Here is a 23867-nt window from a genome sequence, read left to right as displayed (position 1 = left end):
TTATACTATAATTTTACACAATTAGAAACAATTGTGTGTTTAAAACACGCAAGTGTATCCAAATGTGGAGTCAGTCCTAAAATTGGTATAGGTCAAATATTTTAATTTTAAAAAATTAAAAAATTTATTAGTCTTTTGTATTAAAAAATCATTTGCTTTAATATTTTTTTTCTTATTTTTTACTATATTTTATACTACAAAGTTTTAAAGAAAAAAAACATTGTTTGACAAAGTTGGTGGATTGACGGAAAATTTTTAAAATTTTAATTAAATAGTTTGATATTCAAAGATTAACCCGAGCAAATCATCTCCAAATGTGATTCTAGTAAAAGTAACCTTGAGGTGATTTTGTATTGAGTTGGAAATCTTGTATTAAATTTTATTATAAATTTACTTTTGAGATAAGAGTTTTTAAAACTCAATTTTAACTAAAATTAATTTTAAAAGATCAAGATGTTATAAACAGTCAAGCACAAGTGCCCCCCAACACCCCATTCCCCTCCATGCATAAATAATAAATAATATTCAAGAGAGAATTACTGCACAAATGGTTATTTGATCCTTCAACATAATTTTAGTAGTAATCAGCTCCAACGATCAAATTTTCCAAGAGGTAGGACCCTTCTTAATTATGCTTACTCAAGTTGTGGGTGCCATCCCCGAGGGAAGTGGGATATGTTTTAACTCCACCAAAGACACTATTTCATACTTATTCTCTGTGGATCACTTCGATCACAATCATTAGTCGTTGGATTTGGATAGTCCAAATAGGGAGGTCAACTCCTTAAACCTTGTCAATCCCTCGGGTTACATGCACAACATTTGTTTATTTTGAGGACAGTCATATTTGAACGTCCTTTTTTACAGTCATTTCAATACTTGTATTATATATACATGATTGATCATAAAATAATATGAATCTTTCACAAGTAAACCATGGAAATGCACCAATCTGTGTACAGAAATTATTTTAAATGTGATATATAACACAAAATGTAAGGTACATCTTTACATCTGAGTTCATCTAATTATCCAACCATAAGGAGTGGGATTAATTAAATAAATCGTAAGCCCTAAGAAGACATTTCTAAGAGAATCAAGGTTGAATGCAAATTTGACTTTACAGTACACATTATTATATTGAGGTGAGGAGTGAGGATGAAAATATGCCCTCAGCACATATTCATAAATATTCTTGCTTGCATTTTATCCAATGGGTTAACTAACTTTGAGGAGCTGAGCATAATTGTGCCTTCCTGTGCACAGTACAGCAGTAACAAGCATGGCTGAAACTTGTACTATGATACCAAAATCTGAACTCATTCCTCTAAGTACATGGTGAAGCAGAGGTGGATCTGAAAATTCAGTGCTCTTAATTTACCCTCACAGTTAAAGAAAATGACATGGAACAAAGGTAATATTATGTTTTTACAAACTAATGAATATAGTACAACCAAGTATCCAATTACAAAGCATGAATTTTCGGAACCCTCATCATGGTGTGTACTAAGAAAGAATAGGAATGAATATAGAAATCAAGTGAAGCAGGAAAAGTGGGAGAGAGGATAATTGGCATCATAATCATACTTATATTCATATGTATCCTCTACGTGGCATTCATTCATGGCATATAGGGAGTCTGACAATTGGCTTTCTACATTCAAAACATCTTTTGGTGTTGGTAGCTCGTTAATCCTTTGTGGAGCTAATGGCCAAGAATAATCAAAGTGCGATGTATTTGATACAATTCCCATTGAGCAGTTGATCATATTATTCATATCTATCCCATACGGATTATCAGAGACTTGGTTATGAACCCAAAACAAAGACTTACCTTCACTGCTACATGTAGGGTTGTCTACCATGTCCATGATATTATTAATGGTAGTAGCACCATTTGGTTGGAAAGTGGGGCTTATATTAGAGGATTGGTTTTGAATTTGAAGTTGACTTGAGATGGCTTTACGATCAAGGATGTTTCTTAGTTTGATAGATATAGGAGAATTGGTGGCAATGCCATGATGAGTAGAGAAGTTGGTGCGAGTGTTTGAACCTCTAAGGAGGCATGCAGCTTCATCATAAGCTCTAGCAGCTTCTTCAGCAGTTTGATAAGTACCAAGCCACATCCTAATCTTCTTTGATGTGTCTTTGATCTCTGCTGCCCATTTCCCAGAAGCTCTTTGTCTCACCCCAACAAACTTGGACTTGTTCTTCATCTTCAGTTTCCCACTGAACCTCTCATCTTTGCCCTTTTCGTTTTGATATTCCATACCCATTAATATTACAAATACAATCAAATTAGCCATATATATATATAGATACATGTGAAGTTTTAAAAAATATATCACAGGTTAAATTTCAGTTGGTTTAGAGTAGTGGAGAGCTCGTTTTTAGTTTCTTGTCACCTTTTTTTCTAAAATCTGAAGTCTTAGCTCTAATACTTAAATTAATGTGGGGTTTGGCTTGTAACTGTAGTGGTCTTCCTCACCTTCAACCTTAATTTGGTCAACCAAGTTGAAGTAAAGCCTGATTCGTGATGACCACTTACATAAAATGTTGCCTTTCGGGCCTAAATTTTAATCTGTTTTTCTAACATATCAAAATCTTATAAGTTTTTATAAAAATTACATGGTTTAATATTAAATATTATATTTTTTAATAAAATTTTATTATTTATCATATATGATAGATATACATTAGAAAAATTAAATTTTAATAAAATATATTAAAATTATATAATAATATTAAATGGAACAGAATTTTTTGACAGCAGTAAAAGTTGAACAACTTTTATAATTAATTTTAATCTTTTATTTAACTTATATTTAACGAATTATAATGAGTGTAATAATTTTTAAATTTATACTATTATAAAAATAATTTTTTTATTAAATTTTATAACTTTAATAAAATTTGATTATTTATTAAATTTTATCGTTTTTTTTTTCAACACTGTATACTTTGAATACATGTTAAAAAAATGAATTTTAATATGCTTTCTGAGTTGATCCATCAGCGCGGTGCATGTGGGTGTATTTTATAGAAACTATAATAAAGATAGTGGTACGTTATTTTCACCTTGAAATTATGCCTCTTATATTTCTTAGTCGTAGAATGTGACATATCAAAAAATATCTCTGAGCGTGTCAGGAGGTTTTAAATTTTGGTTGTACTTCTTAAACAGCATTCTCCCCAATTACCTGTTTTGTTCAAGGACATTTGAAGTGGAAGCTCCACAAAACTGTCAAACTTGAAATTACACTTTCATATACAATGCAAGTTTAAACATTTATAAGTATCTTATCCAAAGTTTCGCATTTGGTGTAAATGGATTATATCTATTGGTTTTATAAAAATTTGATTTTGTTTAATAAAATTTGATTTTGTTTAATGAGTCTTCAACTGGATAAGACATAAAATTTGGGAATAGTTTTTTGGTTGTTAAAGTTGAATGAAGAAGTAAAAGGAAAATAGAAAGCCAATGAGCCAATTTTTTATTTGAGAAAACAAATTCAAGGATTAAATTAAATAATCACATTTTAAAACAATGAATGCGAAATATCAGGACAGAACCAAAAAAAAAAAAAAGTGAGAAAAAATCTTTAAGATTGACAACTTTGCAAAAAGGATCATTAATGCTAGGTTCAACTTCTTTAAATTAAGAAATGTATTGTGGAAAATAAAGTACAATTATAAACAATGATTAAAAAATCAACATTTAAGATTGTTATAAAATGCATGCACACCTGCAATAGATTATAACTGTATTTGAAAGAGTCTAGAGAAAATTTGTTGAAATAATTTATGATTTTTATAAATATATCAATAGAGTTTATGGTCTAATTTATAATTTAAACTCCTTATATAATAAAAATTTATTAAATAAATAGTTAAGTTTCTGTCCAAATGCACCTTATGCAATTATTAAATTTTGAATCACTATCTTCTTAATAGAAAGTTATAGTTCTATACTTTTTCCTTTAAAGTAAAACATCTTAATTCAGAGGAATCAAATTCATCAATGCAGTATGTAATCCTAATACATCGAAGTATAAAACAAACTTAAAAATAGTGGAAAATACTATATTTGCAGAAAATTTAACTTAAAGAAGTTTACATGATTTTTATTCTTAAACGTGATGCTGTTGTTCATGATTTTGATTGATCAAAGCTAAAATAATCTCATGAAACACTTGCAGTCATTGTACTTACAAATCTCATAAAGATATTATGGCTCCATCTGTATTGAGAGAAAATTGGATTTGATAAATGTTATTAGTTTGTTTCGATAAGGAGGGAAAAAAATAAATACTGGAAATATAGTAACGATTTTTTTTAGTTAAAGAAAAAATAGAGAGGAAAAAAGTTAATCTTTATTTATAATATCAATTTTCCCCTCTTTTCTTCAAATATATATATATATATATATATATATATATCATATCAATAATATAATTTAAAAATTAGCAAAAAATAAAAATAAAAAAAATAATATAATTTAAAATTAAACTTTCTTGTGTGCTTCGACGTGTACTAGGATTCCTGCCACAAACAATCAAAGCAACTGATTCCCCAGAGAAATCACATTGATATAAAAAAGTGCAAAATTCAATTCTCCCATAAATCTCCATCATAACGTTCACATTAAAATGCCCATCTGAAATACCAATGCCCATTTCCCCAACTATCATGGCATGAACATCTCGGATTGATGATATCGATGCCCATCGATAAACCACCAGGTTTGGATCCTTTGGCGAAGGTGCCTAATGAAAAATATATACTTCATTTTAAAATAAAGCAACTTGGACCAGAAACAAATAAAGCACTCGCTACTTCGCCCATGAAGTTCAGAGAAGTACAATAATATTTCACAATTGTTAATATATCCAAAACCCGACACACAAATTCTACAACTCTCCATGTCAAAACTATATTACATTTTCTTATAAAAAAATTCCCGTATCTTAAATTGTTAAAAAACTATCATATTTACATATCTTATCATTGTCAATAATACTGTACCGTGTCCATGCAATGTAGCAGTACGAAACAAATCTTTCAAAACACCAAGGTTTGGTACATTCCATACATGAAAATAAATAACTTGAACTAACCAAAAGCCAACAAATTATTTATAAATAAAAAACAACTGTTCGCAACCTCAATGAATAAATAGCATTAGTATTTCATATGATACACTTCATAATGTCTGATTGAAAAAAAACCAATACAATAAATAGGCCAAAACTGCAAGAATTGCCCCCCAGACAACCCTATATTCTCACGCAATATGGTAAAGAAAGAAACAAGAGGAATAGAACGAGAAGCTCCCACGCCACAATTGCCTAACCTCCTTTTCGGACTCAATCGCACTATTAACACTTGTAATATACACATTCTACAGAAAGTTCCCTTTCCAATCACAATTGACTCCGCATTCTCAAAACTGAAGCCATGTTGCTGTAAAACACCATGCAAGAATGAATGATGGAAACCATCTTATGGCAAAAAGAATGGGTAACAAATATAGAGATCACCAAACTGGAAAAAGCTTGTTTCCAAAAAGTGCAAGACACCAACTGCCAACCCCAGAGGCTATGAAGAAATGGTGGATTATAATGCAGCAGAGCAATGAAAACTATGAAGAAAGGATAGATTGTAATGCAAGCTGTTGCTGCGGCTGCAAAGATGACCAAGTAGAAGCAAGTGTAGAGGGTGGTAAAGTTTGCTGGAGCTGTCTGAGTAAAGTGATCATGCGGCCAGCTGTCTGTTCTGTCGCAAGGTCTTTACCAGCACATAAAACCTGTAACACAATGCATTCCATTAAATAGAGAAACAATTTCAAACAAGTCAAATATATATTACCAAAAGGATTTGCACTAAACGTGCCCTTTGTTAGCTAGAACAGAACTGTTCACTTTGTACATACCAAGGTTTTCATGGAATAAACGCATGACACAACTCTCAATTTAACTATATAAACATTAACATTGTCAATATAAACACAAACAAAGAACAGAGCATCAGCTCCTCGAATGAACTAGAAATGATTGCATTACGTTGACTAAAATTATGGAAGTCAATCATATAATCTGACATTTTGCTTTGATAATTACAAACAAACAAACAAATAACCACATTTACCAAATATTCATGTTTGTCATATGACAATGTGCTACACAATCTTTTATACTTTTCTGGTCTCCAAAACAGACCAAATGAATCAATATTCCTATGAAAAATTTTAAACATTGGACATGCCATGGATGAAGTTTTATGCCCCCTGTGATGCTCCGTGCATGCTTCACTGCAGAGAATTTCCTAGGTTGACACGCTGCAATTTGAGAATGCTAGACTAATGTATTCTTTGTCTTAGTTATGGAAGCAATCTAAATTTCCTTGTGTATTGCTTTCTTTCTATTCAAAATTCTTACACCAAAACAAAATTCTTACTCATTTTAGGATTCAAACCAACCCCTGCCCCAAGAAAAGATTAAGAAAAAAAACCTTTAATTTTAGGAAAAGCAGACAAATTACAAATGCACAAATTCACAACAAAGACTAACCTCGGCAAACACTGCAACTATTTTTGGGAGGTATTGGTTGTTTGGGCCCAACAACTCCCTGTCAGACCTGCAGATAAACACAAAGGGCAATTAGAACAGTGAAAAAAAGATATGCATAAGCAGATAAGATTCAAAAAAGAAGAGTCCCCTAACCTCTCAGCCATTGTACAAAGCTGATCATGAACAACTTTGGCCTCAATCAAATCACCTTTTATTGGCAAACAGTTTAGCCATGCAGGAACTACCTGAAAGTATAACAGGGAGACAAAAAATATTAACTATCACCTCAACCAAAACAAAACAAATTCAACCACAAAGAATAGATCATAATAATGCCAGACATAATCAAGAACCAAAATCATAAAAACAGGTTATGCAGGGAAAATATGAAATGACCTGGGCAGAATCAATACTGTCGCGATGAAATTGGCAAATCTTTCCAAGAGCGGAAACAGCATTGTCATATGCCATGACATTATCTGAATGAAGAGCATTAGGATGCTGGATCACAGCATTTAACCTTGAAAGAGCCTCTGCAGTAACCCAACAACAACTTGTTATGAAATATAATACAACTGCTTCCAAGTTTAGTAATTTATCAAGCAGTACCTCCAACGAGAGGCTTGAACACAGATCCACCAAACTCTGCACAAACACCAAGGCCATACACAGCCGCCTACAGAATGATGAAGAAATACTAACATCAATAATCTAACAGCTAAAACAATAAATATCATATTAAAAATGTTGGAGTTGATCAACAGAGAGAGCTTAATGCTGACCTGTCTGACATCAGGAGTCTCATCATTACATGCCTCCAACAGGAATGGGAGATATGTATCATAATACCTGTGCAATTGGCAAGTAAAACAATGAGGTTGATAACAGATATCTTCATAATTATCACTGCACACTAAAGTGGTAACCTAGCAAGAAAATGTTATTACTTTATTGCCGCTTCACGACATTGCTCTGCAACATCATCAAAAATACAAATTGCAATCCTTCTCTCTTCAGGAGTTTTGTCCCTTCCCTATATACGAAACATCAAACTAAAAATCAAAACAATGACAAATGCTTTAGTCTTTCAAAAATTAGACTTAAAATTAATCCATGGGCTTTGTGCCTAGAAGAAATCTGCCTGATGTAAGTCTCACAGCTTAATCATAGTAGAATGCATCATTTCATTGAAAAGAAACTCTCGAAAGCTAAGATGATAAGTGTACCAAACTAGAGAGTGAAGATAAATGTGACCTCAGAGATGATAGGTGTAAAGATCAGAACTAGGAGTCAAACATAGATCTACATGACCATGAACTTTGCAAGTTTATATCTAGATTTCTATCTAATGTTCCACACAACTAAAGTAAAATATTCACAATATCAAAGATTAAATGTTCATTTAAAACGAACTTAACTTTCATTAACACAACTTTAAACAGGCAATCTTCGCATCTTCAAAATGCCCCCATGTTAAAAAAGATTAGCAAGGTCACACAGATTCTACATTTTGAAATCATATTTATAATTTACCAACTAAAAATGAGAGAACAGTAAAATATAGACATAACAGAATCAAGACAATAATAAAAGATAAGGCCGGAAGGCAAGCCAGTGAATCAAATGAATAAATAGAATTAAAGAGTCATCGAAAATCTAATTAAGTAATAGTTACTAGCTTCCTCAAAGAACATACCCACATAGGTGTCAGATATGATGAAAGTTCATCAAAGAAAGGCAAGAAGGAGGCTTTGAAGGTTTTGATCAAAGTTCCCAATATCTCACCCACCTGAGACAATGTATACATACTTTAGAAGGAGATCAAATTATTTGAATAAACTTAAAACACAAAGATAGTAGTCCAGCACTTCTGATGGTTAGAATTATTTTAGAAAAGACAGAACAACTAACTTGGTCAAAGACTTCTTCCTCTTGTTCATTTTCCTCTTTAATCAACTCCCCCTCTTCAGCATCAAAATCTTCAGCCTGGGCCCTCTCGGCTCTCTCCCGTTTTCTACTTGAACTAGCTGTGATCACCTGTTTTATCTCTTCAACAACGGATTTGACCTGGCTTTCATCCAAAAGCATACCGGAGATCTACATGAGGTAACAAAAAAATCAGAACACCAGCATCTTAGGATGCAACTACTCAACCACTGATGTACAGAGATCAACAAAAGCATGCAATGCAGATGAAAATGAACAAAATAGACAAAAATCAAGCCTTCTCCCCATAGGTGGGATCGGCTACATGGAACAAATGACACCATATGACCATAATATTCTATTGTCAATTGTGTTAATAAATAAAGCATCGGCCTCTAAATAATAATGATAAGCATTGAACTTCAATTATAAGTTATAACATCAAGTATGCCAAGGTATATTTGACAATCATGGTTCTATAAAATACAGAATAGGAGCTGATCCAAAAAAAGCAAAAACAAAGAAAATATATAGCCAAGACATCTCATGAACCAAACCTGTAAGCATTCATTTAATGAATCCAACATGCTTGCACAAATCTCTGTGTCAGGTTCCTGGAAGCAAACAGAAATGAGAAAATTTAGCAAAGAAATGCTCAGGGACACTACCAAGTCAGGCAAAGTGCACCACAAATATCACCAAGATTAATCTTGATCCTGAAGTCCATGTCTAGACTGGTCTCCTAAACTAACAAAAAAGTACATGATGCACTAACAAAGGATTTTGCTTTGGGTTTTTTTATATGAATGTTTAGAACTTAAAAAAAATTCAAGAGAATTTCAAATCAAAAGACAAAAATATTCACTCATAGAAACCAAGACAAAGAAATTCCATTGTAACACGATTGAAATGGATAAACTTGAATAACAATTACCTTATGCAATGCTTCCACCAGAGCTGGGATGATACTGTCAGTCAAAAATTTCAAATAGGATACATCCCGACCTTGAGATTGCCCTTTCTCTATAGCTAACTTTGCAGATCGTAATAATTCTGGCATTGCTATATTGGAAATGACAAACATTAAAACAGTTAGGGTAATTGCATAAAGCACATTTACTGTGCATGAAAAATCATTGAACAACAGAAGATGCAGTGGAACAGTTATTTTTTATACCTGAAACAGCTGCTTTTCTAACCTCCTCATGGAAATAAAACTTGAGGAGTGGAACTAAAGTTCCTGCAACCTGCATGGCATACAAGTTATTAACAAGTGTAAAGAAACACTTAAACAAGCTTTATTGTGTAAAAGGATTCTAACCTGATCAATCCATGGAAAGAATCCTTCCTTGAGCTCATCAGCATAGCAACATAGCATGTTACATGCTGTAGCTTTTTCCTCCAGAACACTAGTCTTGATTCCAATTCTCTTGTCTCCAAGAGTAATAGTTTCCATACTACAATGGATAGATAATACTTAGTTCAAGTTGTCTAGCCTAAACAAAAATTAATGAGTGCTTCTGATTCTCCAGAAGAATAAAACACTCATTAGTGTAAGGAGTATGTGCAAATAACAATGTGCATTAGGATTATGTGTTTACTGTAAATGCACGAAGAGTGTCAACATTAGGTTTTGGGGGAAAAATCAAAACATAAAAAGATCAGTAAAGCACTAGATGCAAGTCCTAATTCCTGAGGCCTAAACTATTAGTGAACACAGAAGACCACAATGACAAGAGAGATGTGCAGTGAGAGGGATATTATGCATTAATCATTTGTAATTGTAAATTGTTTACAAATTTATTATGAACCTTTCATCATCAGAATCCTCAATATCATTGTCTGAATCTGCTGATGTAATGATTACATCAGGCTTAAGTGAAGCAGATTGAAGCAATGGAGGCATGACAAACTCCATGTAAGGAAGAAAATCTTGCCCCAGACATTTGCAGAGTCTGGCCCAAGCCTGTAACAAATTAAGTTATTAGACCAAATCAAGTCCCCAATTGGCATTTCATGCATATGCAATAAATAATATAAAAGGCATACCTGTAGCATGTAACTCGTTGTTGGATCATCTGTCTCCATTTGAGATACTTGAAGGGACATAAGAACTTCCATAACCTAGTAAAGAACCAGCATACATGGAATATTAAAATCATAAGAGATCTAATAGACCAGAGGGATAAGATAGATGTACTTTACAGAGATGAAGCGTTCACTTAGCAGTTAATTTCTTATTTCCCCATTCTGGAACGACTATTATTCCAAATGGTGGAAAATTGGTTTAAAAAGTGATTATAAAAAAGAAATCATATATTATTGAGCCACAAAGTTGCAACATATCAATTTCAAAGAGTTTAATGAAAAAAGAAATAGCTACCTGCTTAGCATCGGCCCTAAACTTCTCCTTCCCAACAGCCATTCCAACCAAACTTATACACTCCATAGACTTAGCACGAAGCATACGGTTAGACTTGTCAGTTGCATTAACCAATATGGCCTTCAGATATGGCATGACAGCGTCATAGTATTTTTGGAAGTGTTCCTAAGGAAGAAATAGTATTAAGCAAGCAATCTACTGAAGATAAATTATCGATAATTATTGAAGAAATTAATTAAACACCTGAGAAGAATCAGCAACTGATGCCAAAGCAGTTAAGGCACCTTCTTGCACCATCTGCTTACCATTCTGAAATATGTAAAGAATATCCAAAATTAAGTGAAGGAAAATACAATCATATGATAATTCAGCAAAACTACCAAAATAGCATTATTTTTGGGAATAAAGTTCAATAAAAATACCTGCAGAAGTACAAGTAGTTTGCTAACTATTCCATCCAAGTATGGCGTTAAAATATCTGGTGTGCAGTTCTCACTGAAGTTGAGCACTGCTGAAGCAGCATGTGCCTGTATAATAGACAATATTGATTCAAGAATCCATACTTAACAATAAAGAAAATTAATTCAAGTTCAACCGAAGGGATTCTAACCTGTACACGTGGGTTCTGAAAATCATCCATGGCTCCAGCTAGTGCTGGCAATACTCCCTGATGATATTTAACTTGTAAATCTGGACCCAAATCAGTAGATAGTTGCCCAATTGCATTAATTGCTGCCCACCTTACACGGGGATGTTGGTCAGGGAAGGAGTTCAATACCATAGCCACCACTTGCTCCAAATTTTTTATCATGACCTGCAGCAATTGGAAGTTGGTGGAAAATCAAAATCACAATTGACCCCAGAAAAGAATCATTGAGATGTGGACACAAAGTTGTTGCACAACAAGAAATAATCAGTTACAACCAACTACAACTATCACAAACTTTATTTACACACACACACACACAAGATTAACAATAGAAATGTCAGTAACAACAACAGAATATTCTAAGTGCCCTTTCCTTATAAAAGGCAGCAAAACATCCAACAAGAAAATTTGGCAACTTGAATACCTTTGCGCAACCCTCAGCTATTTGAGCAAGTGCAATAAGTGCTCCATGACGTTTTTGCCATTCAGGGGCAGCCAAGTATGCAGGCAACTGCTCAGACGCAACGGGAACAATGGTGTTTCCGCCCAAAGATATAGAGAGTCTATCCAAACACTCTTGGCCCACGCTGTAATTGCTGGTTTCGCCAGCATCCTCATCCTCCGTCTCAGCACTGTGCCAAGCAGGATCGTCCTCAATGTCCAAAAGCATATTCATTAGTATTGTAAATAACCTACTAATAAACTGAGGCAACTTCCTCATCATTCCAGGGGCTCTCTCCCTGGCCTCAGCAAGAGTAATCACAAACTCAATCGCCAAATGCCGAGTCCCTTCCTCAAGTGACTCGGCCTCGGCAATCTGCAGCATAGCACCAACAACATCCACAATCTGCCGCCGCAAAAACCTGGGCTCGGTGCCGGCAAGCTCGATGAGCAACTCGAGAGCTTCCTGAGCTGTGGCTTCCTGGCCGGAATTTAGAGCCTCGGTCAACGTGCGCATCATCGCGGGCAACAAGTCTTGGAACCGGTCACGATCAGCGGAGCCGGATAGGCACTGGATGAAATTGATAACTGCGTTTAGGGCAGCGATTCGAACGTCTGGGTTGACGGAAGGAGAAGTAAGGCACTGCAAAAAGATATCGTGGAGGTGCTTGATGTGAGGAGTCAGGGATTCGCCTATGTATTGAGACAACTGCGCGAAAATGAGAAACGCTGATTCTTGAAGCTTAGGAGAATCGGAAGATACGCACTGGAACATGAAAGGAAGCAATTCAGGCCAAGCGTTATCTGGTAAGATGCCGGAGGCGAGTTCAGAGATGGTGTCGCAGAGTTTCTTGGAGATGGATTTGATATTTTCGGTTTGAATGGAAGAGAGAAGAAGAGATTTGAGAGAGGATTGAGTGTGAGGTGAGAGACGAGGCCAGAGATAAGAGTCGTCGCGCGTGAGTTGCTTGCGGAGGAGGATGGCGGACATGGCGCGTGCCTCTTGCTGTGGCGAGGCGTGAAGAAGGTGAGCAAGCTTCAAGGAGAGGCTATCGGGATCGGTTTGCTTACAGAGGTTGAAAAGTGCTTCGGCATGGGAACGTTGGTCGTTGGAAGAAGACATGAGGTGCGAGATCAGCGTCTCGAATGGCGATGGATCGGCCCCGAGTATGGCCGCCACTTGCGATTGCTGCACCTCCGGATCCATGGCGGCGAGGCCTGTTAGGGTTTTTGATTGAATTGTGAATGATGATGGTGAAAGAAGGAGAGTGTGTTTGTGTGTGTGTCACTTTATATGGTTGCAATGCGAGTGGGTTTTGGTGCGAGCAAGGAAAGGAAGAGTGTTTGTGTGTGTGTAAGTAAGTGTGTTGTGGTTTATTGGTCAGAAAGATAAATGGGAAAAGGCTTGGTTAGGTTACCGTGCACAGTAGTGGGGCTAATTAGGGCAACCACATCTTTTTTATTAGCTGTGTTTTGTTTTCTAGGTCATCAATCATGATTACGTTTGTCTATGCTTTCCTTTTCTGTTTAAATTATATCCACCTTTGTGTTTTTATTTTTATGTATTTGCACAGTGTTTTTACTAATTAATACAGTATCTTTTTCAATATTTTTTTCTTTTTTAGTTTTTAAGTTTATGTATATTTTTTAAAAATTTGGTAAATATTATATAAAAAGATGCAGTTGTGTGTATGTCAGCTAGCAAAGCTGAAACCAGCATCCCATCGTTACGATATATGCGTTACCTAAAGCGTGTATGTGACAAGAAGGTGAGACAATCTACGACCCAAATCCAAATAAACAAACCATATTCATTTTCAGCTATCAGCTACTTGCCTAATTCAATCCTTTTTATAGCACAATGAAATATGTGAACTGGTCTGTTTTAATTTGTAAATTCAGTTTATCGTTATTTTGTATTTTTTTTCATTAGTAATTTTATAGTATTTTAATATATTTTAAAGCTAAATTTGTATATCAAATATTGTTTATTAATGACTTATTATTTACTATTGAAATTGTTTATTCAACGGCATGTTGGAGAGTTTAATTTATTAAAAATAAAAAATTGAATTTAAATTTTACAAATGAAAAAAAATGCATTAAATGAGTTTTTTTTTCTCAAATAAATTATCTTAGCTTATATTAACTAAAATAATAAGTTTTAGATACAAAATGAAAATAAAAAACTCGTCATATGAATTCATATAAAATTACATTACGATTCTGTGCAAAACAACACGAGAAGAAGGAGAAAACAAGATGCATGTAGCCTATGATTTCAAGAACAATGAAGACAATTTAAAAAGTAAAAATTTAAATTACTTGTTGAAATTAAATGAATTAGATGTTTTTTTCCATGGTAAACTGGGTTAAATAACCCAATTGATTATATATTTAAAGATTTTTAAAACTAAAATCCTTGTATTATTCTTAAAAGCTACAAAAATTTCAATCAATTTATAAACTTACAAAACACTAGCAAATTTTCTATGTATTATTAAATTAAATAATTTTATTTAAGTAAAAAATCAATATCATAATATTTTCAATTTAAATTATTTTTAAAAATAGACAATCCTATAATTACTAAAATTCTTTATTGCATTATAATTATTAGTACTAATTTTTTTATTTTATCAAATCAATGTTTAAAATATATATTTTTAAAAATAATATTAAAATAAATTTAACAAATATATAATATAAAAAATAATTAATATGATGAGAAATAACTAATATAAAAACGTTTCTCATTTAAGAATACATTGAAACTTTTTTTAGGAAAAATCTTTCAAATATTTATAAATATCAATGATGATATTTTTATGTGCAAAAGAGTGCAAAAAAGCAATATAAACTAAAAATTAATTAAAATAAAAAATCAAAATAAAGGATTAACATACATTTTAAAAATAAAAAATGATTAATTTATATAATTCTGATAACTACTTTAAAATATTTACTTTTTCTAAGGAAAATGGAATTATCTGATCCAACCCTTCATTTTCAATTTCATTGATGTGACGTTACACAATAAAATATGACAAAAACTTAAAGCATCTCGATTTTAAAGGATAATTAAAAGGATTTGCAACCATAAGAAAAAAAACAAAACCAATTTTATATCAGCTTGAAGTTGAAGGAGATAGAATGCAATTTCTAAAAATGTTGGAAACTACCAAATCTTTGAAAATCATTAATCATTAATAATACCATAATAATTCAAGGAAATACGAATATTTTGAAAACAATAGGAACAAGCATGAGAGATGCATACAACTTGCAACATTTTCAAAATTCATAGGCATAATCTGTTAGAAGAGATGTGAATCACAATAATTGCTATATAATAATTGAGGTTTTGGGTCACAAGCTCCTTTCCTTCTCTTCTTTTTCTCTTCCTTGATTTGGGGTAACAGAGTTTTTTTTTTTCTTCAACAAAGTGTTTTCAAATCAAGTTACATCATACAAGAAATTGTAAAACATTTAGTGTGTGTTTAGATTTTTTTTTTTTTATGATTATATTTAAAAAGTGTAAGAAAATTGTTTTTCTTTGGCAAAAATTGAAATTTAATTTGCATTTACTGTAATTATTATTTAAACAGTTTATTAAAAATAAGAGAGTTTTAGGGTTTATAATTAAAAACTATTAGTTTAGCATGTATTTCAATGAATTTTAAAAATTCCAACAATCAAATATATTTATAATTTTTTTTATCAAATAAATTCCACGTTTGAAGATATTAGATAAAAAGTGAATATAAAATATCATACACTTTTTGAAATGTATAAAACAATAACTATTTTAAGATAAGAAAAATAACATAATATAAAATCATGTAAATTAGTTAGTTTTGTATTTGAAATAATTAATTACAAAAGATAAAATGAAAAATAAATCTCAAATTTTAGTGATTCCACGAGTTGTTTGTTTTGTAAAAATAATATATTTTTATAAGTTACATTTTCAAATTTTTTTTTCACCTTTTTCACATATTTCACAAAAATAAAATATTCCAAATACATACCTGTTTTTCTAATCAAATTTTATCCCATTTTATTCTTAAAATTTGACCATTCAAATACAAAATTAATTATTATACATAATTCTATATCTTCTTTTAAAATTTTACTTCAGAAAAAGTAATTTGTCATACAATTCAAATACAATGTTTTATTTTTAATTGTTTTTCATATGAGATACTCAAACATGCAATTATCTTGTATAAAAAATTATCATAATATTGATTATAAATATACTAAACCATTGAAATAATATCTTATTTTATCTAATTTAAACATATAATAATTAATGTACATTTTTAGTTTTTTAATTATTTATACTTAACTATTTAAATTAAGTTTTCAACCTAAAACATCATCCAATCATTAACAAAAATAAAATAAATATATGATATATTTTTTTCTTCTTCCTCTTTACCAAAAAAATATACAGATTAATAAATATAAATTATTTTAATAAAATAAAATGAAAACTTATTTATCTATCTTTGATTATTTTTATAATTTATATAAATTAATTATGTATCATGTTTTCATTAAATTTTTAATTATTATATATTAGTTTAAATTATAAAAATTAAGTATAAATAATTAAAAGTAAAAATATAAAATTATACATAAATTAAAAGCACAATTAAATTATATTTGTTGTCAAATTTATACAAGTTAAGGCAGAATAATTGGTTTGGGTTGGGCCGCCCATTTATGTCATCCTTTTTCTCACCAGTTTGACTTTTTGTGATTCTAAATGAAATTAAAAAGGGACACAAACAAATTATTTGAAAATTTTATAAAATTTAAAGTTTTAAAAAACTTTTGAAATAATATATATTATTTTTATTTAATTTTTAAAAAAATTAGTTAAATTTATAATATTTAGGAATACTGGAATTTCCAAAATAAAGTACAGGCTTAGGGTTACCTAACAAATCCTGTTGCAATTTTCAAAACTCGCTCTGGCCAAACAACAAACTTCACAAGAACTTGTATTATTAGGTGAAGGTAATCAATTGAACTGTATTAATTTATTACTGTATCCAATATTTAAAATCTTCTGATGCACTTGTGCACCATTTAATCACGCACTCACCCAACCCAAAATCACAATCCAAACCATCTGAACCTTGAATCAATAGCCTCTGGTCCTTGGCAAAAGGAAAACTGAGTAGCTACAGTGTATATGTTATTGTGAAGGCAGGTAGCGTAAGATAGGTAAGGTAATTGCCAATGCATTCATTTTATTTGTTTCATCAGTCTTCATTGTTATTGACATGACAGTGGGAGGTGGATGAGATAAGTCTCTCTGATCTGAAATTTTCTCCTACCTGATCCACAGGGAATATGCTTAATAGATTATGTAAGCGTTGCTTTTGCACCCTTACTCCGCATCCTTGGCTTTTTGTGGGGTTGGGAAATCCTGGCGACAAATACAAAGGAACTAGACACAATGTACCTTTCTTTCTGCTTCTGCTTATTCAATACTACTGTTTCTGTTAGCAGCTTGTTCAGTTCAATTACTGGTTTGTCGGGAGTTAGATTCTGTAGTTACAAGTTTTAGTTATCAACCACCAAATTACTTGAAAAGTGTTCTGTAACAGGGCTTAGTAAATGTCTGAATTGGCAATTCCACAATGAAATTCAATTTTTTTTTCTTCTTGTCCAAACCAGGTGGGATTTGAGATGATTGATGCATTTGCCGAGTCACAGGGCATTCCTATGAACACCGTACATTCCAAAGCCATTTTTGGAAAAGGTTTGTCTGCTGCATTTAATGTTCCACTTTTGATATTTGTTGTAATTCATCAATTTTAGACTTGATAATTTGTTACAGGTTTTGTTGATGAAGTTCCTGTTTTCCTTGCAAAGCCTCAAACTTACATGAATCTGAGTGGTGAATCAGTAAGGAAATAAGATATTCTGGCTTTTCTCTTCTCTCTTATCCATCTAGATATTTTACTTTAGTTTCTGCAAAATTGTATCATCTATAACTTTTTTTCACTTGAACCTGGCAAAAGTGTCTTATACATTCGGTTGCTGAAGTCTATAACCTACTTTGAGGGTTAGCTTTTCTGGTTTGCAAATTGAATTTCATTCTAATTGATTGGCAATTTGGCATTGTTGTGATGTTACAATGTAGCGCTATAACTGCAAACAGTTAAAAAATTGAAAGTTCATAGGCTATGAGGTTACATTGTTATGACAACTGTGATAGGAAAATTCTTGAAATTGACTACGGCTGCTAGAGAAACATCTGGGTATTGGCAGCAATTTCAAGTGCTGACATGGAGTGTACTATTTTGTAATTTGTTGCGCAATACATTTCTTAATTTTTTCAGGAACTGTCCTATCCACATAATGGTGTTGTATCCAATACACATAACTGTACATCTATTCGATATCTCATTTATTTACTTGATTTTATATACTGATATTTGCCAATGGAATTTATTGTTATTCCTCAAGACCCATATCTGAATCTCTTACCCTGACATAATTATTTGGGTGCGCTTTGTGTACTGATAGTGTCCTTCATACCCTTAATTCGGTTATCTAGTTCATATTCTTCATATTTATTGTAATTTGTATCTTCCTTGGCCTTGGTGCTCTTTGAGATCCATGTTCTTTTTTATGTATGTGCGGTGGAGAATCAACCTATAGGTTTGTTGCCATTGTCATGTGTGCGAGATATAGATTATAATGCATGAGAAAGGTTCTATTTTGTATGTAAGGGTTATGGTTCTTTTACTCCTTCCTCATTGCCCTTTATGAAATGTACCTGTATCCTATCTTTAGATATTTATGGAGATCTCTTATTCTGTGACTAAATCTGTATTAATTAAGTCTGTTTGGAATGTTTCAGATGAAAGGAGGGATTGTAGATGATTTAATGATATTTCATATTTAGTCTGCCAAGATCCCACAGAGCAAAGGGAATTGTGCTTTCCCCAGACGTTGAATAAATGAAATCATTTTGGCCAAATTGAGAGGGCAATGGACGAGGATATTATTTCTGCTAGGCCTTTGGGCAATGAAATTGTTCTATGTGATCCATAATCACTCCTTGATTTAATGGGGATAAAGTTGGTTGATCCATTGGGTGAGGTAAAGACTAAGATGGTATTTCTCTAAACACCTATCATATAAAGATGATGAAGGTGGAGAAGAAACTTCTAAGTTACCACAGTCAATTATGGAGGGTTTAAAAGAATTAGAGGACTTCATTAGGTTCTCTCAAAGAATTGAAGCTGTCTCACTGTTGTTTTTGGGTTACTTTTGTATTAGACTGTCCCTTATGCTGCAGGAGTTTTGTACTAGGTGTTTCCTGGGAGAGTCTTGGGGCAGTTGTGGTAGTTAAGTTTTCTGTTTTTGCGAAAGGTTTTTGCGGTTTCCTATAGGGGTTTTTGCAGATTTACTTTATTTTTTTGTTTAAGGAAAAATCTTTAAATACATGGTAGAGTAAGGTGATAGTCATTGTGGAAAAGAATGAATGGAATTCATTGTTTTGATTATTTGATACTATTTTTTCAAATTGGAGACAAAAAATGGAAGGGAATATGGAAGTGCTAGGGAAAGGTATCATTTTATGAATCTCCTCTGGATTAATTTCTTTTGTCAAATAGAGGCCTTGGTGAATACCATTAATCCCTCCCCCCCCCCCCTCTTTTTTCATAAAAAACCCAAGGAAAAGAGGAAAAAGAAAATTGAAGATAGTTTTATGGTAAATAATTTAGGGTTGAAAGACGGCCATCGTGGCTGATTGCTTACATTTTTCCTTTCTGCTTTTTGCTGGTTCTATTTTGTTGGAAATGCTGACTTTTTGTTGGGGTAAGGTAGTAAACTAATATTGCTTCCATTGAAAATTTCTATTTTTGAGGTGGCATGCAACTGGTTTCATTTGCTTGTGTTGTTGATGTTTAGGTTGCCTAGGAATCCTTGTGCTTATTATCGATTTATGTCATTCTATGTCTTCATTTTACTGCAGACAGGACCACTGGCTGCTTATTACAAGCTACCTCTTAATCAGGTGCTTGTGGTAAGTTAATCCATACACTGTACCTTTCTTTCAAGTATCTAAATGGTAATAGATGTGTTCTTCTTTATTTAATAATAAATATTTGGTTGCAGTTCCACGATGACATGAACTTGCCATGTGGGGTGCTTCGTCTTTACGACAAAGGGGGTCATGGAAGTCACAAAGGGTACACTACATGATAATTGTGAAGTAAACTTAGTATTATCTTCGTTCTTTTTTTCTTACCCTGACCAGAAGAAACTTGTTGCCCAATTGAAATACCTACTCCTCTAAAGATATTATGTTTATTATGCATCATTAAATTATGTAATCCGCCATTTTCATTACATTTTTGTCGCATGTCTAGTGGCCGTATGTTATCATCATATCTGTAATGCTTCACTGTTTCTGGTGGAAAGGAAAATCAATTTTGTAAAGTGGCTGAAGTAGAGAAGTGGGTGTTTGTAATTCAATAATTGTGTTTAAGGGATGAATTGGGATGGAAAATGAGTTCATGAAATCTTTCCAGCTCTGATTTTTTTCTACTCGATTGCTTCTTGAGTACTGCTACTCATCTTGTACTTTGTCGTCACTTTTCTCTCAACCAGGCTGAAGAGTGTGATCTGCAACTTCAGAGGAAATAAAGAGTTCCCTCGGCTAAGAATTGGTTGGTACTTACGTCGCAAATTCTCTATTCCTTCCCTACATTTTAGATTGTTACTGTTATTTTTTCATTTTCAGTTTGTTTTGTTGTTAGGGATTGGTAGGCCTCCTGGGCAAATGGATCCTAAAGCATTTTTGCTTCAAAAGTTTAACGTAACAGCTAGACAGCGGGTAAGGTCTTGGTGTACTGTTACATGCACTTTTGGTTCCTCTTGTGTAACGAAAGCTCCAATTTAGTTCCCATGGTTCAAATTACAACGACAATATGACATTGCTCCTTGGGTTTTCTACTCAGTACAACATGAATCCTATTATTAATAAAAGTTCAAATAAATGGAAAATAATGAGTTGGCATTGTAGTGATGTGGTGCTAAGGGGGGATGATGTGTGCCTGCACTATGGGGTGTGACAAATGACAAATCCGATAGTGGTTACTTTCCACGTTCGTTCGTGCAATGTCCTAAAATCACGCTAACTAATTGGGTGGATTTCTAATGATTGAAATTGGATGTACTAATCGAGAAAATTTAAGGGCAAAATTTATAAAGTGGACACAGTTATTAATACCATGCAATATGTGTAGAGGTTGTAGAACACTACCATGAAAATGGGCCTATAGTATCGAGGTTTTCATGTGGCCAGCTTGTGGCAATTGCTATTGCATGTTTTGTGTTTTTTTTTTTTTATTGTCAACACTATTGCATGTTTTGTACATCGTGCGACATGCACTATATTGAAAATGGGCCTAGTTACATAAATCTTCACCTCTGTTGCTTCTCGTCCTTCTTGTTGGACAGATTGATGAGGCTTTGCAAGAGGGGGTCGATGCCTTGAAGTTCCTTTTATCTAAAGGTTTGGCAGAGAGTGCCAAAAGATTCAACAAAGAACAAAAGTATAAGCACTTAAGAGTGCAGACATTGCCAGTCTGATATGATTCCATGAAGGCAAGTTGCATCTTAAGTATGACCAGTTCCTCGCTTTGTAGGTTGCGATACATTATATAAAACTTGAGTTTGAAAACGTTATGGATGTGTAAAAATTAGCGATAGGAAATTGGCTGAATTTTGTAAATGTTCCTGAGATACATATAGCTTTCTGAATGGTTTTTGACCAATTTGTTTTCCTTCGATTTGTTTTGATTTGGATATTGTCTCTAACTGTATTGGGCATTTGTGCAAACGCGAACGCACACTGATAGGATAACTGATCACACATTTGATGTATTGGTGAATTGTATCAATAGACTTGTTAAAAGGGGCATCATTGAAACTTGCATGTAAATTTACCCCCCGAGAAAAATTGTCGTTGCTAATCGTAATCGTAGATGCTATATGGCACGAATCACAAAGAAGGTAGGGAAATGCGACATGCAATTGAACTGAAGAGGGATAATTCCTCAAAATTCAAGCTAAGCTAAGATATTGGACTTGGATGTAATTATAAAATGCAGATTGGGAACCTCAGTTATAATTCACGTTCACTACCTATGTGTGTGACTTGATATAGAGGTTAGATAGAAGGTACGAATACTTGGATAAGGAAAGTAAAAACAAAATAATAATTAAAGGGGGTTGAATGTCTATCACAATCATACTCAAGTTTTGAAGGCTTGGGCCTGTCTTAATTAAGTTGGTTGAAAAACAATCAGTCATGTTACTTGATTTATTAATTTTCTTTAACTAATTTCTTCTGATCCTTTTATCTCGACTTTTTGAGAGCCATTTCAGGTCTGAACAATTTATCTTGAACTTGAGTTTGATTTGCAGTTTTTTACACTTGATTTGATGCGTGCCGTAACCATTTCCAAGTTTTAAAGATAAACTATAAGACCAAATAATTGTTTTTATTATTATAAGATATAATAAATAATATATTTAACCACGTTAGTTTTTAACATGCTGAACATTCATAAGCTTAAGTTTAATTTGATTGAAACTGAACTTTGCGTTCCTGGAATTGATCCAGTTGGTTTCATACACATTCATTATTATACATTCCTCGCAACATAACATTATGGGCTAAATATGATAGAAAATGATTTACTGCAGCCAGCTGTTCCGAAATCCAACCATCATGCTGGAAAATTCAAAAACAAGTTTTCAACGTTAAGTAAATTTCCATGTGCACCACGTCCCATGAGGACCTTTTAAAAAATAATTGACAGATCTGATTTTCCGTAGTACCATATGCATGCTTTGTACTTTTTGCATGTTGCTTTGCTAGTATTCATACTTCATATTTAATGTATTTGTGTTCAAGATTCCTTAGCAGTGATTGTTCATTTATGGTGAACGGTAATCACAGGCAAAATAAATGAATACCCACTATCATTTCTATTTTTTAAAAATAGATGGAATAACATGTTTTATGAGATACAACATGCTCTGATCCTCGGCCATTTTTTTTCTTTGGTTCTTTTCAAAGGAAACTTTTAGGTTGTTTGATTTATTTTGTATTATAATACTTCATTTTAAACTGATATACACCACCTCATTCTTATTTTTTCTTGTTTTTAGGATTTGATGAAAGTTTTTTTCATCATTTTCTTTACAAATCACAAAAGAACAAATATGAACCATTTATTATTATTGCTAATGAAAACAACAGTAAAAATAAACCAAACACTTTTTTTAAGAACCTGTTTCATTTAATATTCTCTACTTAATATAAAAATATCACTCCATTTTTATTGCAAAAAGATAGTACAGAAATATTGAAATAACAGTAAAAAGAAATGCAAACCAAGCACCGGTGTTTTGTGTGAAAAATGGTCACATGGGATCCATTATAGGGAGATGAGAGTACCAAAAATATTGATTTTGATTGAAACAACTAACTCTCGTCATTGTATTATCATGCTGTGTATGTTGATCTAGCCCATGCAATCATGAAAGTTTAATTAATGCCCATTGTTATCCGATAGCGAATTAGGGATGGTACAATTGGTAGGTGGTTTGTGCATGAATCATATGTGCCAGCTTGTTCATTTGGTGTGGTTTATTTATGGTTGACCCTATCTTGTGAGCTTTTAGGCACTCCAGAAATCACTTCCCTAGCTCCTTTGTGATTTTCTAACAACCTTTTCCAAATAATTTAGAGTCATAAATGTCAAACAATCAACTCGTTTTGGGATCTATAATTAAATTAATAATATAGTTTGGTCAAATTTTAGAGCTTCTTGGTGGCATTGGGCTTGGC

At 32.7% G+C, this 23867-nt stretch overlaps 3 protein-coding genes across 7 annotated transcripts; 1 reads left to right on the top strand and 2 right to left on the bottom strand.

The window, feature by feature from the left end:
• Nucleotides 1-1535: 1535 nt before the first annotated feature.
• Nucleotides 1536-2270, bottom strand: LOC113860222 (ethylene-responsive transcription factor ERN3-like). The gene has a single exon (XM_027492917.1). The coding sequence runs from the start codon at nt 2268-2270 to the stop codon at nt 1536-1538; it is 735 nt and encodes a 244-aa protein (XP_027348718.1).
• A 2841-nt stretch (nt 2271-5111) lies between these two features.
• Nucleotides 5112-13351, bottom strand: LOC113860247 (importin-5). 4 transcript variants are annotated; one of them, XR_003503709.1, is made up of 21 exons: nt 11952-13285; nt 11489-11692; nt 11301-11405; nt 11122-11187; nt 10879-11043; nt 10545-10619; nt 10307-10461; nt 9817-9952; nt 9673-9742; nt 9430-9557; nt 9053-9109; nt 8481-8666; nt 8266-8358; nt 7517-7602; nt 7352-7418; nt 7179-7245; nt 6966-7102; nt 6723-6814; nt 6570-6636; nt 5546-5806; nt 5118-5463 (listed from the first exon to the last, which is right to left on the bottom strand). XR_003503709.1 is itself a non-coding variant. In XM_027492953.1 (20 exons), the coding sequence occupies exons 1-20, from the start codon at nt 13173-13175 to the stop codon at nt 5642-5644; spliced, it is 3345 nt and encodes a 1114-aa protein (XP_027348754.1). In that variant the 5' UTR covers nt 13176-13351; the 3' UTR covers nt 5112-5641. The 4 variants fall into 4 exon arrangements, 2 of the variants coding, with proteins under 2 accessions (XP_027348754.1, XP_027348753.1); XM_027492953.1 differs by having other exon boundaries at nt 5112-5806; nt 11952-13351; XR_003503710.1 differs by having other exon boundaries at nt 5117-5806; nt 7517-8024; nt 11952-13328.
• Nucleotides 13352-17335: 3984 nt separating this feature from the next.
• LOC113857913 (peptidyl-tRNA hydrolase, mitochondrial) lies at nt 17336-21864 on the top strand. Of its 2 annotated transcripts, XM_027490201.1 has the most exons (8): nt 17336-17443; nt 17663-17747; nt 17826-17893; nt 19977-20027; nt 20120-20193; nt 20615-20673; nt 20764-20840; nt 21467-21864. In XM_027490201.1, exons 1-8 carry the CDS (start codon nt 17336-17338, stop codon nt 21596-21598), a joined length of 654 nt encoding a protein of 217 aa, XP_027346002.1. In that variant the 3' UTR covers nt 21599-21864. The 2 variants fall into 2 exon arrangements, 1 of the variants encoding a protein (XP_027346002.1); XR_003503317.1 differs by lacking the exons at nt 17336-17443; nt 20615-20673; nt 20764-20840; nt 21467-21864 and adding an exon at nt 18855-19096 and having other exon boundaries at nt 17699-17747; nt 20120-20202.
• Nucleotides 21865-23867: the final 2003 nt, after the last annotated feature.

The sequence above is a fragment of the Abrus precatorius genome, unplaced genomic scaffold, assembly GCF_003935025.1.
Source record: "Abrus precatorius isolate BTA unplaced genomic scaffold, Abrus_2018 Scaffold2, whole genome shotgun sequence".
NCBI lineage: Eukaryota > Viridiplantae > Streptophyta > Magnoliopsida > Fabales > Fabaceae > Abrus > Abrus precatorius.
The sequence above is the reverse complement of the archived record's forward strand: the minus strand, read 5'-3'. Positions and strand labels throughout refer to the sequence as shown.

Excerpts from the sequence above, each read along its gene's own strand:
- LOC113857913 (XM_027490201.1), top strand. The coding sequence starts at position 17,336 with ATGCTTAATAGATTATGTAAGCGTTGCTTTTGCACCCTTACTCCGCAT. Across the intron at positions 17,748-17,825 it reads CAAAGCCATTTTTGGAAAAG|GTTTTGTTGATGAAGTTCCT; the intron begins GTTTGTCTGCTG and ends AATTTGTTACAG. Across the intron at positions 17,894-19,976 it reads TGAATCTGAGTGGTGAATCA|ACAGGACCACTGGCTGCTTA; the intron begins GTAAGGAAATAA and ends ATTTTACTGCAG.
- LOC113860247 (XM_027492952.1), bottom strand. The coding sequence starts at position 13,175 with ATGGATCCGGAGGTGCAGCAATCGCAAGTGGCGGCCATACTCGGGGCC. Across the intron at positions 9,558-9,672 it reads TAGAAAAGCAGCTGTTTCAG|CAATGCCAGAATTATTACGA; the intron begins GTATAAAAAATA and ends TTTCCAATATAG. Across the intron at positions 6,637-6,722 it reads CTTTGTACAATGGCTGAGAG|GTCTGACAGGGAGTTGTTGG; the intron begins GTTAGGGGACTC and ends GTTTATCTGCAG.
- LOC113860222 (XM_027492917.1), bottom strand. The coding sequence starts at position 2,270 with ATGGAATATCAAAACGAAAAGGGCAAAGATGAGAGGTTCAGTGGGAAA.